Below are 17653 nucleotides of genomic sequence, written 5' to 3' on the forward strand. Positions count from 1 at the left end.
AGCGTTCGACTCGCTTCAGAAATTACTCTCATTTTATCCTTAAAACGGCTTCCGATGCCATTCTATTTCTTCGCCCTTATAGTGCAAGAATGCTACAACGTTTCTGTAAAAATAAAATTGCACGTACTGTAACGACAGAAAATCCCATATTTTTCAAAGTAGCGCATTTTGAGTTTGGAACTAATCGGTTCTACATGCAGCTAACCGGATGCACATCTATATAGCGTTAAACCTCCTGGTATTGTCAAGACATCTGTACGTATAAATTAACAAAATGAAAGGAACGTCTGTCACATTTTCAATACACTTTTTTATATAACAATATGTATTGTTTCTTATAAATGATGTTTGCAAATAAATAATGAAATGTTGAAAACATGACAAGCTCCTTTTACTGCGCATTTACCATATTGCTATTAAAACAATGTCAGCAGGCCGTTTTCCTTGAGCGCTTTTGTCACATCTGGTTTTACAATCCAGGATTTACCATTTCTAGCGATTCGCTATTTTAAACGTCCAGCATTTTCATATAACATAACCATTTGCAAGCTTTCTGTCAAAATCGTCCAATCTAAATTCGTAATACAATCACTTCCTTAATTAGATGCGGGAACATATGGATCGACCAAGGCTTCCTTTCTGTCATAAAAAACGCGGCTGAATGTGCAAGTACTGCAGAAAATAGACATGGGAAAAGGGACTCCCGAGGAAAGCTTTCTGCCGAAAGAAAAGACTATTAGGGCCGCTGCTATAAATAGAAAATGGAGGCACTTCCTCGGAAACTCAACTCTTCATGGCTTGCAATACGTGTTTAACAGCCAGACGAAGTTTGGAAGTGTAATATGGGCTGTATTCCTCCTCATGGCTACAGCGCTCTTTGTACTTAAGTCTTCGCTGCTCCTGAAAACATACTACAGTTACGAAGTTACCTCCAAGGTAACTCTGAAATACGAGAAATCACCTGAGTTTCCCGCGGTCACCATTTGTCATTTCAACATGCTGAGGGAGTCTTTCGTGAAAGAGCATAAGGCTGAAAAGGTGTTAGAGCAAGCTTTATGGTTTTCATTAAGGACCAACATAAACCGGAGCGTGGTAAATTGGAAAGAATTTGGCAATCTCAGCATGAAGGACGTGTACGAGAAAGGAGGCCATCAAATCAAGGAAATGATGAAAACATGTTCGTGGAGCGGAGAAGAATGCGATGCCAGAAACTTCACCAGAATTTTAACGCCGATGGGTCTTTGCCACACTTTCAATTCGGGTAAGTTCCGTAATTCTTTGTTTCTGAGATAAATATATCTATATATGTATATATATAGATGTGTGAACGATGTTGGTTTGCCCACGATGATGCCTTGGAGAAAAGGATCCATGGCCAGTGGATACACAACGCTTCTTCTTTAAAAAATCATAGGTTGAATAAACAGAAGAAGATGCCAACTTTTCTCGTTTGTGGTCTTTAATTCAGATCGACGTTTCGCCCATTCGGGCTTCTTCAGCCCTAAAAATATCAATACTCGGAATAAAATTTACAAAAAGTGAAAAAGCTTTAAATTACAAAACACTAGCTAACAAAGAGAACAATGAAATTAAAATATTTTACATAAAATCCCATAAGAATTACGTAATAATTAAAAATAGTAAAAACACCCGCTAAAAAGCAAATAAAATACAATAAAATACAATAAAATACAGCAGCAAGATGGTGTTAATTGTAACGAATCCTATTCCTGGAATTTAACTCGCACCTTTTGTTAAGTCCATGTGGTTTGAGGATGCATAATTGAGCACACCAAAAAGCCTCTCTTGTGAGTAGACGATCATCAAGACTATTATTGCTGACGCTAAGGTTACATAACTGTTCAATAATTAAAAATTAAAAATCTGCTAGAGCATGAGGTTCTTTGTTAAAATGAATGTCAACTTCACAAGTACGTTTTTTAGTGATCATAGAAGACTTGTGGTTGCGGAAACGAATTTAAATTCATTACTTGTGGAACCAACATATTGCACATTGCATTTCTTGCACGTAACCAAGTAGATGACATTTTTAGATTTACAACCAAGAATCTGCGTAATTGGATACGTCCTGCTAGTGCTAGTGCTAGTAAAGCAATTACTTTCCTTTAAATAATTGCGTCACAGATCACATTTTTTAATGGCTGTGCACTTAAGAACGGTGCCTACTAAATACAAAGGTTTTTGCGCCTGGTTAGGAGCACGCCGAAAAAGTAGATCTTTGCAAGGGCTATTGGAATCCACAAAGAAAAATTGGGATAGCCACGCATTTTTCCGAGATAATCAGCCTTGAATCTCAGCAAAAAAGCTGACATCAGCATTTTCTGAAAAAAGAAGGAAAGGATATTTCTTCACAAATTTCCTTCGAATTCTCCTTTACAAACAGAAAAGCAAACACATTTATAAAGATCTTAAAACTGCATGGTAAATGGTAACATAAAATCCATTTTTTGTATGCTTTTAATAACAAAATCGTTGTAACAGCGCTTTTAGCGTCTCTGACAGCCTTCCTCTGGTTCAGCCAAAATACAGTCTAAATACCTTTTTCTCACAACCAGAAACTAATCACGTGTTGAATAGGCTTGCCACTTCCATTTCATAACATAAAATGTGGGGGTAACCATGCGTTTTTTAAAGTTATTGATCTTTTTTTGAAAACTTTTACGGTGCCCGTTACATTTTTTCCTCTCACCTCCCCAGTAAGTAAAACATTTGCGTATTTCGCACTTGCTTTGCACGCGCACTACGCCATCTGCAGGTACTTGTTTACAGTTGGATTTCAATTTAATTTTCGCCAAATAACAGCTAGCTAGTTTTTCAGCTGGAAGACGTTAACAGTTAGTGGTTAGTGGTATGCTGCTATTTTGGTGTTCCTGGTCTAAGTACGGGTTCATTAACCTTGATTTGGTCACAGTTGGAAAATTTTGCTTTCTTTTAGTCGTGTACTTGGTAGCGTAGTTGATTGCGTCAGTGTCAACCCCAGCGCGCGCATGGCACGTAAACCATGCCTTGTGTGATGCGCAGAAAGTATGCGCAGTAAAAAAAGTAGGCACCGTCCTTAAAGCAACCCCGCTGATTATCGGGCGCGCGATGTTGCTCACGAGGTTTACTGCTCAAGATTTCTTTCATGGTTTTGGTTCTACGAAAAGCAGGAATGATGGACCCTACCGGAAAAATCTTTTTTAGAGATGGTGAATCATAAATTAAGTGCTTGTTCTTCGTCATAATTTTTCCAATGGTGGGTAAGCGAGGGTTGAAATCAAGCACCAGTGGAAAAATTTGTTTGGACTCCTTAGGCTGAGGTTGAAGCAACGTTTCTCTAGAAATAGACTAGGCTTTCTCAAACTGTTGTGAAACCAAACTGGGGTTATAACCCCGGTTATATAGTTTATAAATACTTTTTCTCCGAGACCGATTTTTGTATGATCACTTCACATTTTTTAAATCTTATTTTGAAAATGTTCTGTAACTTTTTACTGCAATTGAATATGGCAAAACGCAGACACATTTTTTTTAGTGCTTTGGGTCCTGAAACCGAAGAAAAAACCAAATTGGAGAAAAACAAAATTCGCTTTGATTTGTAGCTTTCAAAATGTGATTCGGGCGCTCGCATTCAGTGGTCGTGAAAAATTCGACAATTCATTTTATTTCAAATTTCTTGGTATAGTTTGATAGCCAACTCTATAAGCTTTAATTTGATATAGGGGTTTTGGTATCTACATCTTAAACCGGACGCGCTACATCGCTCTCACGCGAAACACCCCTGAAAGGTATTAGGTAACCTTAATCTGGCCCAGGCTCGATTTCGACCCGGAGTCACTTGTGGTTCAGTTTGTTGTTGGTTCTCGCCTTGCTCCCAGAGCCAGGTTCTCCGCCGCCCGGTTCTCCGCCCTCCACCGAAAAACGTCTCCAAATTCAAACTCGACCAGCGCGTGAAAAGCGCGCGAAAACCAGCTAAGGCTGTAATTTGTAATTTGTAATTTATATATTCATTTATAATTTATTTATTAACATCACCAGGCAAGGAAGGTCGAGATATATTAAGAGTGAGGAATGCTGGATCCAAGTTTGGACTAAACCTAGTGCTTGATGTACAGCAAGATGAGTATGTTAGTTTGGTGGCGGATCAAGCTGGCTTCATGGTCCTCATACATGATCAAGAGACACCACCTATGGTTGAAGAACTAGGTTTCGCGGTCGGCCCGGGTACGACCACTTTTGCCGCGCTCAGCAAACAAAAGGTAGTTGTTGGTATAGAGCATTTACATTTTATTTCCCGGTGGACTTTCCATGAACAAACGAGTTGACATGCGCCGAACAAAATAAAATAGTATCGCACCCAGGTGTGTAAATAGGTACCGGCGAATATCATGTTGGGGGTAACCCTGCGATGGACTAGCATCCCATCCAGGGGGAATAGAAATACTCCTAGTCGCTTCCTGCTATACAGAAACCGGGATAAGCTTCGGCCTGATGAGCGAGTTGCTTCGTAAGCTGACTTTATCTTTTATGTTGGGTGAAGATCGCCGAAGCCAATTTTATACTCTTTTCGGGTTATCACTCGCACCTTATAAGTTCATTTTTCAAGTAGAATGTGTAAGCCTTAAATTACCTTAACTCCTAGGTCATTAACCTCGAGGCACCATATGAAACCAACTGTTCCATGTCTACCATCAGCAATATTCCTGGTTTCTCTAAGTACACGACTTCTTCTTGTATGCTGACGTGCCATTCAAAGTATATAGTGGAGAAGTGTGGCTGCAGAGACATCACATTGCCCGGTAAGGAATGGGTGTTTGTTAGTTAACTAAACGAAAGAAGATAATATAACAGCTAGATTCTGGTACCCCGCTAGTGTCAGGATTAAAAACTAGTTAACGATTCCTCTGTATACAACATGTATCTTTCTGACGAGCAAGGGGTGGCATGAAGACAAACATAAAATAATTTTTTCCTAGGAGGCCACTATAGCAAGCGTTTCCTACTGGATCTGAAAACTAAACAAAAGTCGTGATGTCCCATTTCCGCGAACAAATATAGCGGCAAGCAATTATTGGGTGAGGTCAAGCGAATTCAATTGACCAGCAAGCCACTGGCAAATGACATGTTTGCTGTTAGAAAAAAGAATTGCTGAAAATGCGGTGCACAAGATTTGGTTTACTATGGTGGTTTCAAACGATATCTAGTCAAAAAAAATGACCTGAAAGTAAATTTCCTAAGCAAACAAGTAACCTCAACCATCAATACAAGAGTTTCTCAGTTAAAAAGTGCAAATTACCCTTGCAGTAATATTTCGATACATGCTATCAAAGATTTAGTTTTGTATTTTGCTTTACGATTGTTGCTTCCGATCAAAAACGAACAAAACCGATTTCACCCGAAGGGTCGATGTTAAAACGACGGCATTCTTTCCATCGCCCAATGTTGTCATGTGACTTTGCCGGAAAAAGGAAAACGTTAATCAATCAATCAATCAATCAATCAATCAACTATGCTATCAATTCAGTCTTTATTTATACAGGGTAACACCTAATAGTTACACAATTAATAAACTTGTGGCCCTCTTAAATATACAGCTGTTATTAAAAATATATAAAAACCTATATGTAAAATTATTTTGAACCTTCTGGTAAATAAAAGTTGAAAATGCATGACAGACTAGCTAAAAGGTAAATACATATTACATTAGAAATATTAAAACTTAAAACAGTACAGTGTACGAATTAAAACTAAAAATTCCCATTAGTGTCATACACGTTGTAGAAAGTTAGAGGTTCCAATTAACCAGGAACATTTTTTTTTTCTCGTCACTTTCTGAAAAGCAGCGGAAATTTATCACTCTTTCTACAAAATGGGACCCAGTGTGGGACAAAGAAAAATTCTGAGTCCCCGACAGGAATCGAACCCATGACCTCCCGAACACCGGGCGGGCACTCTATCCACTGAGCTACGAGAACTCATGGAGAGCAAGGTCGTTTAACTGAGTTCATATATGATAGGTGTCCTGCATACTGCTAGGATCAACGCTATCGAATTCATCGTGAGTAGTGATAAGTTAATAAAGATGGTGAATTTTAAGCTCGGTAATGAAATGTGAAGGTGAATTAATCAACATGACACGAGCGTGGGACAAAGAAAAATTCTGAGTCCCCGACAGGAATCGAACCCATGACCTCCCGAACACCGGGCGGGCGCTCTATCCACTGAGCTACGGGAAAATTTCACCATCTTTATTAACTTATCACTACTCACGATGAATTCGATAGCGTTGATCCTAGCAGTATGCAGGACACCTATCATATATGAACTCAGTTAAATGACCTTGCTCTCCATGAGTTCTCGTAGCTCAGTGGATAGAGCGCCCGCCCGGTGTTCGGGAGGTCATGGGTTTGATTCCTGTCGGGGACTCAGAATTTTTCTTTGTCCCACGCTCGTGTCATGTTGATTAACTCACCTTCACATTTCATTACCGAGCTTAAAATTCACCATCTTTATTAACTTATCACTACTCACGATGAATTCGATAGCGTTGATCCTAGCAGTATGCAGGACACCTATCATATATGAACTCAGTTAAATGACCTTGCTCTCCATGAGTTCTCGTAGCTCAGTGGATAGAGCGCCCGCCCGGTGTTCGGGAGGTCATGGGTTTGATTCCTGTCGGGGACTCAGAATTTTTCTTTGTCCCACGCTCGTGTCATGTTGATTAACTCACCTTCACATTTCATTACCGAGCTTAAAATTCACCATCTTTATTAACTTATCACTACTCACGATGAATTCGATAGCGTTGATCCTAGCAGTATGCAGGACACCTATCATATATGAACTCAGTTAAATGACCTTGCTCTCCATGAGTTCTCGTAGCTCAGTGGATAGAGCGCCCGCCCGGTGTTCGGGAGGTCATGGGTTTGATTCCTGTCGGGGACTCAGAATTTTTCTTTGTCCCACGCTCGTGTCATGTTGATTAACTCACCTTCACATTTCATTACCGAGCTTAAAATTCACCATCTTTATTAACTTATCACTACTCACGATGAATTCGATAGCGTTGATCCTAGCAGTATGCAGGACACCTATCATATATGAACTCAGTTAAATGACCTTGCTCTCCATGAGTTCTCGTAGCTCAGTGGATAGAGCGCCCGCCCGGTGTTCGGGAGGTCATGGGTTTGATTCCTGTCGGGGACTCAGAATTTTTCTTTGTCCCACGCTCGTGTCATGTTGATTAATTCACCTTCACATTTCATTACCGAGCTTAAAATTCACCATCTTTATTAACTTATCAAAATGGGACCCAGTTCTCCATTTGAGAACTAGCTTCATAACAAGTCTGTTATCCGAGCAAAGGAAAGTAATTTAAGTACAAGACTTAATAGCTCCATTCTTCAAATATTTTTAACTTTGTTTAATTTACTTGTTGATTTTTTTTAAGCCCTGACAGATAATGAAGTACAAGTATGTGATCTGAATGATACGGCGACATGCGTTTTTCGAGAAATGGGTAGGTGACCACAATGCACATAAGGAGCCTTTCCGGTCATACGCTACGTTTTTAACACGTCTCAGCAATGTTTTACCACTGTCCTCTTCGAGTTTTATTTCATTTCAAGCAATATACTCTGATGATTTATTAAGATTCTAGACTCTAGTCAAGATTCTAGTTGAAGTGTCCGTCTTCGACTGAAGGTTTCGTGCCGACTTTAGCGATATTGTTTTGAATGGAGATAGATTGGACAACCGCTCACCATTTCTCCAAGAGCCAAAGAAAAATACTGAAGTCTAAACGTAAAAGTGGGGTGCAGGGATGCAGGTGATCATGTACTTTAAATTACAATATTTAGCGAGGAAACCACATCAGCCTTGGCTGGTATTCATGTTTGTCCTCTATCCTGGTGGAATTGGAGTTTGGAGATATTGGTTTTTGTCGAGGGAGGCAACCGAAGCACTTTGGGGAAAAATACTCAGAGCAAGGATGAAAACCAACAACAAACTCAACCCACATATGGCACCGGGCTTGAATCGAACCTGGGCCACATTTTTGTGGGAGATGAGCGCTCTTACGGCGCCATCTCTATTCACCGCTTTCTTAACTAACACTGTGGTGAACTCCTAAATAGTTGGTTTTTTTTTCTGCCATTATCTTAATGCCATTCTCAAAAAATCAATCGCTTTTTTTTCTCAGAAAATTTTTTCAAGTTCGAAGGTGATGACTGTGATTGCCAAGTGCCCTGTGAGACAATTTCTTACAAACCCAGCCTGTCCTACGGTGCATTTCCTAGCAAAAGCTTCGCTTATGACAAGGCACGACAAGATTTTCCAAACACTGAAGAAGGACTCGATGGAATAGCTGATGCGCTACATGAAAACTACAGGTGTGTGTTGCAAGTGACCGTCACCTCTTGGGCTCTGTTTATATTCAGTCCCCAAATCCACTTGCCGTAAAATTCCAGTCATGAAACATGGAGTTAGGTAACCACATATCATAGCTTAGCATTTTATTCAGCGTGGAGAAGAACATAAATTAATACCTGGAATATGCCGCCAAGCCGCTTAATTCATGTTACTTGTTGGCTCTTAAGTTATTTAGTGTCCTCGGGTTGAAACGCTATTTTACTTTTTACTTTCTCAAACTCATTAATAATTCTACAAGTTTAAACGAAGGAAACCATATACTGAACTCTGACGGCGCTTGGCCATGGACGTCTGATTTTAATTAGAATAGATTTTACAATTTTATTTCTCCCTTTTCTCACAATTTTAGTTTCGATTGAGAAGATATTTCAAACTCTCAAGACCGTGTTTGACCTCATTTAAAAACATCTCGAGGTGCTACTCGGCGTATTTTCAACTCTCTCTCTCCGTGTGTTTAGAAATGTGGTCAAGCACGGTCTTTCGTGTTTGATATATTGCTTGTAAAGATAACAAGAATCCCTGCTGGTCTACGTTGTCACAAATAAATGCAATTTTTATCTCGAAGTCTCAGGCACATTTAAACCTAGTACGAACAAATTATTAACGCTTGAGTAGCAGCTTATGACGCAGGAACTCTCGGTGGCGTATTGCTCTGCTCTACAGGTTTCCTATCTTTCATAATTTCTCACAGTATAGCAAACAAATCTCAACAATTAACTGGTATCTGAGATTGTTTAACCTTAGTTGAATATATTGACAAAAAAAATCAATTTGTTTCTTTCTTCTTCTTTGTTTTCTTTACGTTTTTCTCCCATTTTTGAAAGTGAGAACCGGCTTGAACTAAACGTGTATTTCCAACAAATGAGCTACGAGCTGATCAAACAGCAACCAGCGTACGATTTCCAAAGCCTTTTAGGTAAGTGTTAATCTCACCTTATTATGTTAGGCAAAGCGCTTTATTGCAATCTCACAGCGTCTCTCCAGGTCCAGGAGTATAAACAGTAACCTTCAAATTATTTTTTTGAAAGACGAGAAAAGGGACGGGAGGACAGGGGGGGCTTCCTGCAATGGAAAGAAGAAATGCTTGTGGCTTTGCTTCGATTAGATTTCGCGCTGGCATCGATGCCACGACTTCCTCGATCATTAGTATTGAAACGGACTTTCTCTGTATGGACCAAGTTTTTACTTCACTGCACTGAGTTGAACAGATGGAACGCGATTGAGGGTCTCCTAATTTTTAATTTTTTTTGGGGGGGGGGGTATACATGTCCCCTGATCCCTCAAAAATTTCGTTTTACTGTCTCGCTCACTAAAGGTTCAAGTTAATGTGCAGATATCCCCTGTTCTCTTACATAGATGATAATGTATACCTGTTCCCAAAACCCCTCGGACACCCTGAAGACTCTGTGACTTTAAAGGAGAACTGAAGGCAAAAATCAATAGTTTAGACCTAGTATATTGTTGTTTTAAACTTTTTTTGCCAATTAGGCCTTTTTTTTGCTTTCACAAAATATATATTTTTAGAATAACAAAACGTATTAATCAAATAGAAACGTAACCTGCTTGCAAAAAGCCCATTTTAATGGTTTGAATTTTGCTTGCACTTTGATCTATTTGTTTAGCTTCTCTGTTAATTGTCAACACATAAAAAGCTTTCCCAACATGTTTGCTAGCAAGTCATATATCCAGTCTCTTGATCGTTTCTTTACAGGTGAGATAGGCGGGCTGCTCGGCCTCTGTATTGGTGCCAGTCTTCTGACCGTGGTGGAGTTTTGTGACGTCATATTCACGATTTTAAAGATACGATTTGGACCAGCAGACGCCTTCCTAGACCGTAAAGTAAAGCGAAGAAAAGCAATGAAAAAGAAAACGATGTCTGCTAAATAGCAACATTTGTAAATAGTACTCAGTTGATTTTCTAACTTATTGCACTGCTGTTACACTTGAACTGCACTGCTCTTAGCCAATCAGAATCGAGTAATCTTTTCAAGTGTGTTATTACGCACGAAACCATTCATATGAAAATGTGTTTTATCTGAGTGTCTATTTTCGTGCAAATCAAACTCATTTTTGACATTGAAAGGTTCACACGGACTCGCTTTGAAACCGAGGTAAAAAGCAACTCGTAAATGCCCTCCCCTCCATCGTGTTGGGTTATGTTGAGTTGAGTTTGTTTGAAGACTAAATTGATTATTGAAATTTGTCATTTTGCTAGTTTTGATGATTGATATTTCATATTTGCTTGATGTTTGTTATCTTTAAATTTGTCGATAGTTCATTATTTGCTATTCGCTGTTTGATATCTTTTAAGGTATCATGGTAGGTAGGTTGACGGTGTTTGGAAATCGCGCTCTTACGCTGGCGCTTTGAAAGAAAACCCCATCAACCTATACATTTTCTGAAAGCTTAATAGTAATAGAGTACAATCATATCTTTGATATTTTCTAAAAAGTTATTGTCGCAGTGACATTGAAAGAAATACTCAGAAACACGGCTTCGCTAAAACTGGTTCGCTTCCGCGCGTGAATCATCGGAGCGGCGTGATTTACATCGGAAATGTTTTCTCACACATCACCCTCAAAAATCATGTCAACGATTTTCCAGATGTGGTTTAGTTTTTTTTCTACACCCTCCCAAACTTTGATATTTTCAATGCGGGCGTTTCCTTCTACTAAAGAGGCCATAACTTTGAAACGGAAGCGAAATTAAACAAAGCCCGACACACTTTTTCGAAGGGGGTATCCTAGAACATACCTGCCGATTTTCAGCCAATTCCATCGGAAGACGCGCTAAACGAACTAAAAATGTTCATCCTTATATGCAGTTTTATTTTATCGAGAAAAATACGAAAAACCTTTTATGAGATTGGTATGAATAGGTGTTAAAAATCCCCTCTGCACTGACAGATGTCGGCATGGGTCAGTTTACCACAACAATGGGTTATGACAGCTTGAAATAAACAGACGACTAATATTCTGGCGCGGAAACCCGTTGCAGTGAAATCGTCTGAGAAGCAACAAACTACAAGTTAAACTGCCGTGTTTACTTTTACTTAAAAGATTTCGTCGGCGGCATTGGTATTATGTTGCTTGAGTTTAGGCTCCTTCGTTCTCTAGACATTTTTTGAAACCATGCCACGTGAAGCCAAAAAGCATGAAAAAGAGGAAATCTCGAGATCTGCATTGTCTACATCTACATCTGCGCTTGGCTCTCTCGTTCTGGAAGTTTCGGAATCGTGTCCGTTCTAAAACAATTTCGTGCGACTAGCACTTGTTGTATTTTGTCCTTTAGCTTCATTGGCGGGACTATTGTCCTCGAGTTCCTTCAACCATTCTTCTTGGTTACAGTGCCGAAAATGGGCAAGAATTTTTCGTCCTGACATATAGAAAATTTAACAAGAACGAAAGCTAACTTGCGATGAAACAACCAGATCGGTAGCCCACAACTGTCACGGCAAAACAAAAAGTCACGGCACTACAAACTTAACTCACGGCAAGACAATGTTATCTGAGGGCAAAAAAAATTAACTCACGGCAACACACCATTAATTCACGGCAAAACGAAATTAACTCACGGCAACACACCATTAATTCACGGCAAAACGAAATTAACTCACGGCACAACACCCCCTGTTCACGGCAAAACAGAGAAAACGAGTTGGTCAGCGGTTGGTCTGCGGTTGTCATTTGCTTTTCAAATGGTATGTCGTGTAACAGTAACACACTGCTCGCTCGGAAACCGCCATTTTTAGTGCAGTGTTCCTTATCTCGAGCTCATGATGTTTTGCAGCGCTTGTGGTTCGTTAGTCGATCAAAATGCCAACTTTTGCAGAGACTGTGGTAAAGGTACGTTTCTTAATCTCGTATTTGCATCTCTTTTAGTTCCGAATAACGATAGGCGCGTGAGAAGACACTGCTTACGTCATAGCACTCCGTGAACCCGTTTCACACTGTGTTAGACGGTCAAAATCTAATATATTTCTTGAATTACTGACCGAGCTGGCCAACTCGTTTTCTTTGTTTTGCCGTGAGCTAACTTTGTTTTGCCGTGAATTGGGGGTGTTCTGCCGTGAGTTAATTTTGTTTTGCCGTGAATTAATGGTGTTGTGCCGTGAGTTAATTTTGTTTTGCCGTGAATTAATGGTGTACTGCCGTGAGTTAATTTTGTTTTGCCGTCAGATAACATTGTCTTGCCATGAGTTAAGTTTGTAGTTGCGTGCACAAATGAAATATCACACCGCAATTCGCATTACATGTGACAACTGGCGGTGAATTTTAATTTGAAATGTCAACGCGCTGTAAGGGGTTAATGATATTCAAAAATAGCTTTTATGCTTTAACTTAAAAAGTAAAAAAGCCTTTCTTCCCCATTTTTTTGGCAAATTATTTGTCTCAGTCTTCTCAATTTGAACAGCCAAAACAAGATTTTTCGCATTTTTCGTAAAAATCCACCTACCATGATACCTTAAATTAACTGATGGCAATCAACGACTAAAATTGGAAATTGCTTATTTATAGGTGTCGTTAAGAACTCGTCCCGTATTTAATTATCAGATTAAACGAGACTTACCTGTAAGTTGAAGTTTGATCAAGATTCTATCTTGTCATCAGTCCGGAACGAAGGAGTCACATGAGAAGCGCATGCGCGTTGCTGATCAGTATTCAACGTGAGTGGTGCAGGAGAAAATAGGAACGAAGGACATGGGAGGGGGGGTACATAAGGGCATGTGACTCCTTCGTTCCGGACTGATGACAAGATAGAATCTTGATCAAACTTCAACTTACAGGTAAGTCTCGTTTAATCTGATAATTCTACCTTGTCATCAGTCTACGTCACTACGGAGTCACATGAGACTTCAAAGTCCTGCATCACGAGCAACTCATAACAGTGAACAAACTTTATTCCCAAACAAGGAAAAAGAAAATACAGTTTCACAGATCAAAGTGTGTCTGGATTCAGCAGCACGGAGCCAAAATTAGCTGAGGCAGTGACGACAGGCTTATCATAAAACTTCGCAAAAGTACTAGAATTAGACCACCCTGCACTCTTCATGATGTTTGCTAGGCTTAAACCTTTGGCCTTACAACTGGACGTTGATGCAGGTCTGCTGCTATGAGCAGAGTATTTGTTAATGTCAATCCCGGCTGACTCTAACACTTGCTTAACCCATCTGGAGATGGTATCTTTGGATACCGGTTTAAATGGTTTAACATAACTTATCAGTAACTGTGAGTGCTCCTCTCGCAACTGTTTTGTGCGCTGTAAGTATTCCTTAAGATGCTCAACCACACAAAGTTTCTTGTCACTTTGGAAAGAAATTAAATCAATGGGTGCTAGATGTCGCCCAGGCTTACTCTGTTTCAGTTTCTCACAAATAGTTATTCTGTAGCGGTCATCCATTTCTTGGATGTAATTAACATCAAACTTATGTATAGTCTGTCCACGCTGTCCCGTAGTGAGACAGAGTAACATAGTCAAATTTAGAGTAAGCTGCTTAAGAGATAAGGATCTCAAGGGTGCAGCAGCTCTCAAATAATCTAACACAATATGAACGTCCCAAATTTCAGTATATTTGGGCAAAGCTGGTTTTAACTCAAAAATCCCTTTCATGCAGCGAGCTACTAACGGGTGCTCTCCGAATTTTACTCCGTCTTCCAAAACAAATATTGAAGAGAGCGCAGAACGTGCGGTGTTTACAGCACTGTATCCTAAGCCTGATTTGTAAAGAAAAACGAGAAATTCAATGCCATTTGTTACTCCAGGCTGAAAAACATTGATGCTATTGTCCTGACAGTATTGATTCCATTTGCTAAGGTAAGTGTGGTATTGCTTGGAGGTGCCTTCCCTCCATGAAGCCATTAGCACATCTTTTGCCGCAGGTGATAAAGCATACTTGTTTAGTCCCTCCCTGATAAGTGACACACGAGGAGATTCAGCTTGTGCCAGATTGGATGATTTTCCTTGGGATGGCTTGGCAGCTGGAGTAGGTCTTTCCTGGCTTTTAGATACACTGGTTTCTGTTTGAGTAGCTGGAGAGCTGTTGGGTACCATGGTTGTGTGGGCCAATCTGGCAACACACAAATCCCCTGTGCTCCCTCGGTCATCAACTTGTTCAGCACTGTTGGAATAACACTAAACGGAGGAAAAGCATAAAAATTAAGGTTGGACCAACTCAGGCTAAACGCATCGATGGCAATAGCCTCGGGGTCTGGTCTGTAAGACACATAATCTGGGAACTGGTGATTTATACGAGAGGCAAACAAATCTATATCAGGTTTGAAGTCTAGCCTCTCAAGAGCACAAATTAGTGATGCCTTGTCAAGCCTCCATTCAGATTCTCTTTGGTTTCTTCTGGATTCAAAATCTGCAATAAGATTTTGTTTTCCAGGAATATGTGCAGCACTAAGCCAGATCTTGCGATCTATACACCACTCCCAGATCTCTTAGCGACCGAATTGCAAGAATCTGAGTGGCTTGTTCCCATGTGATTAATCACATTAACTGCTGTAGTGTTGTCACACATTATTCTGATATGTGTGTTGCTCTTGTCTTTAGCAAAGGTTTGGAGCCCCAACAAAATAGCCAACATTTCCAGATAGTTGATGTGGTGTTTAGACTCTGAATGGGACCAATTTCCTCCCAAGGACACCCCTGCAGATTCTGCCCCCCAACCCATAAGGGAAGCATCTGTTGTTATTTGATGCTGGGGTTGTGGGTGGTTGATTACATTGTACATGTCTCCCACATGTTGAATCCACCACTGTAATTCAGATTTAGCATGAGGGGACAAAGACATCAAGTCATCAAAGTTACCCTTTGTTCTAATAAGGGCCTGGGATTTATCTTTTTCCAGGTATCGGTAGTAAAGAGCTCCATACATCACCCCAGGGAAGCTAGCAACTATTTTCCCAATAACACTTGCTACTTCCCTAATAGAAGGGGAAGAGTTTTCTAATAACTCAGTACAGACATTTTGTAAACTAGTGGCTTTCTCACTGGTCAGTTGTATTGTCATTTCTACTGAGTCTATTACAAACCCTAGGATAGTAAGCACTTGTGTGGGTATGAGAGTAGACTTCTCTGGATGCACAACCAAGCCTAATTTGTCCAGCAAGACGGTAGTGTCTATAACATTTTGGACACATTTCTCATAGGTTTGCCCTTGCAGGTAAAGGTCATCAAGATGTGCCACAGCTATGTGTCCTTGTTTGTGCAGAGTAGACAGAGGGGGCTTAAGAATTTTAGTAAATATACGGGGAGCACACGACAACCCATTAGGAAGGCAGGTAAATTCATATAACTCCCCCTCCCAGATAAAGCGTAAAAACTTTCTATCTGAAGATCGAATGGGGACAGAGTAATAGGCATCTTTCATGTCAACAGAAGCCATATAACAATTTTGGGTAACTAGTTTTGTTATGGTAGAAAGTGAATCCATTTTAAAATGATAATGACTAACTGACTCATTAAACCTTTTGAGATTTAGTATGAGTCGATAAGTCTCATCCTTCTTCGGACGAAGGAATACATTGGACAAAATTTGCCCAGATACAGGTGACACCTTTGTGATGACACGTTTCTCAAGTAATTTATGCACTTCTTGACAAACAATGGGATATTCATGTTCTGAGAAGATTTGCTTAGGTAACTTGTGTTGAACAGGGGTGGCAGTACACTCAATTGCTGCTCCCAACACATCCGATAATAGGATTTTGTCATTAGTAAGGGTCCTCCAAGCTGCAAAATGAGCAGCCACCTGCCCAGCCTGAAATGTATTGCATAACATTTGTAAATAATTCACCAGGTTGGGCAAGAAATTTCCAAAGCCACTTACCCTGTTCTTTATTTGAAGCAATTGTTCCATTATTTCTTGTCGGTGGTTGGTGATTTTTTCTTGTTGTAGTGCCGGTTTTGGCCTTTCCATAAAAAATCTCTTCTAGGACCTTTAGAATGATGGGCATGTTGTTTTGAACTTTGCTGTTTGCCTTTGAAGAGACCATTCTTAGATGAGGATGTAAAGGAATGGCTAATTTTGCTCGCTTCTTTGGCATCTCGCAATTGCTTCGCCAAGTCGTCCCCAAAAAGGTATTGGCTAGTGATGGGCACTTCAGCCGAGCAAATAGCAGAGTACTCCGCTTTCATTGATGGTTTGATTTCATCTCTTCGCAGCTGGGCCAACTGCGTATTTACATGTCCCAGCATTGCAATGGTGTCAACTAGTTTAGCCATTATTTTGTTGTTTTCTAAACCAGAGGGATTTTGAATAAGCACATTGGTCATTTGTAACGTCGCAAAAGTGATTTTGCGGATAACCTGCTGCGAATTTGAGATCTTCAGGTCTGTTTTCTTTTTCTTGGCATTTAATTGGCTCCATATCTCGGGGTTGACTTTTATACCCTTTATGTCAGAGCAGTTCTGAGGCTGTTTATATTTGTCTGAGAAACTTTTAATTTTGTCAGAAGACAGCTTCTTGCCCCATCGTTTTAGTGCAATATCAGCCAGCTCTTGCTGGATTTTGTCGCCGGTGGCGTCATCCTCGTCAAGACTGTTAGCAAAGTCTTGAAGGAGCTTTGTCTCCTTGGCGGGAATTTCCCGCTCTTTTTGGCCGGTGGCCTTTGAACACTCGGTGAGCATTTTAATGTCATCTGCGTCGTCCAGATCATCACTAGCGTGAAGACTAATATTATCATCCGAGAGACTAGTATGACGCCGTCGTCTGTGGGAGTTTTCTTCAGACTCAGAGTCTGAATTATCCGATACGGCGGATGTTGACTGTCGCTTTAAGCCCTGTGGGCGTTCGTCAGGGACTGGCTTTTCACACAATTTAGCTAAAAGACTAGCCATTTTCCCCATGTTGCTGTTTATGTTATCTAGAGATAACGCAAGATCTCGGTTATTGAGATTAGGTGAATCTACCATGCTTGGAGAGCCGTCGGAGGTGCCCGACGCTTCTGTGTTTTCATTAGACATTTTGGAAAGGAATCGCTCGAGCTGTAGAAGAAAAAGTACAATAAGTATCCAATTTTAGCCTTACCTTCCTCTCCAGGTATGTAAAAGGTGGAAAACCCCGGCGATGGTTTAGATTTGCAAAGATTAAAGGATTAAAAATACTCACAGCGTGAAACTGCCAGCGAAACGCAAAGCACACTGATCAGCAACGCGCATGCGCTTCTCATGTGACTCCGTAGTGACGTAGACTGATGACAAGGTAGAATCTTGT

At 40.2% G+C, this 17653-nt stretch overlaps 2 protein-coding genes across 3 annotated transcripts in view; one reads left to right on the top strand and one right to left on the bottom strand.

The window, feature by feature from the left end:
- Positions 1-390: 390 nt before the first annotated feature.
- LOC110043732 (acid-sensing ion channel 1-like) overlaps positions 391-17653 on the top strand; it is a 28309-nt gene continuing 11046 nt past the window's right edge. Inside the window, exons 1-7 of one of the 2 annotated variants that reach the window (XR_016208230.1) lie at positions 391-1261; positions 4039-4259; positions 4643-4799; positions 7454-7522; positions 8204-8393; positions 9258-9349; positions 10145-12278. Coding sequence is in view for 1 of the 2 variants with exons in the window: in XM_020749232.2 (XP_020604891.2) it covers positions 688-1261; positions 4039-4259; positions 4643-4799; positions 7454-7522; positions 8204-8393; positions 9258-9349; positions 10145-10320 (1479 nt within the window). In the remaining variant the exon portion in view is untranslated. Of the gene's footprint in view, positions 1262-4038; positions 4260-4642; positions 4800-7453; positions 7523-8203; positions 8394-9257; positions 9350-10144; positions 13358-17653 lie in introns of those variants that run through there. The other variant, XM_020749232.2, reaches the window with a different exon arrangement.
- LOC149109712 (uncharacterized) lies at positions 13316-16297 on the bottom strand. The gene is made up of 2 exons (XM_089293067.1): positions 16268-16297; positions 13316-14565 (listed from the first exon to the last, which is right to left on the bottom strand). The coding sequence occupies exons 1-2, from the start codon at positions 16295-16297 to the stop codon at positions 13372-13374; spliced, it is 1224 nt and encodes a 407-aa protein (XP_089149193.1). The 3' UTR covers positions 13316-13371.

Source organism: Orbicella faveolata, unplaced genomic scaffold (assembly GCF_042242905.1).
Source record: "Orbicella faveolata isolate gen_17 unplaced genomic scaffold, um_ofav_v1 contig_25, whole genome shotgun sequence".
NCBI lineage: Eukaryota > Metazoa > Cnidaria > Anthozoa > Scleractinia > Merulinidae > Orbicella > Orbicella faveolata.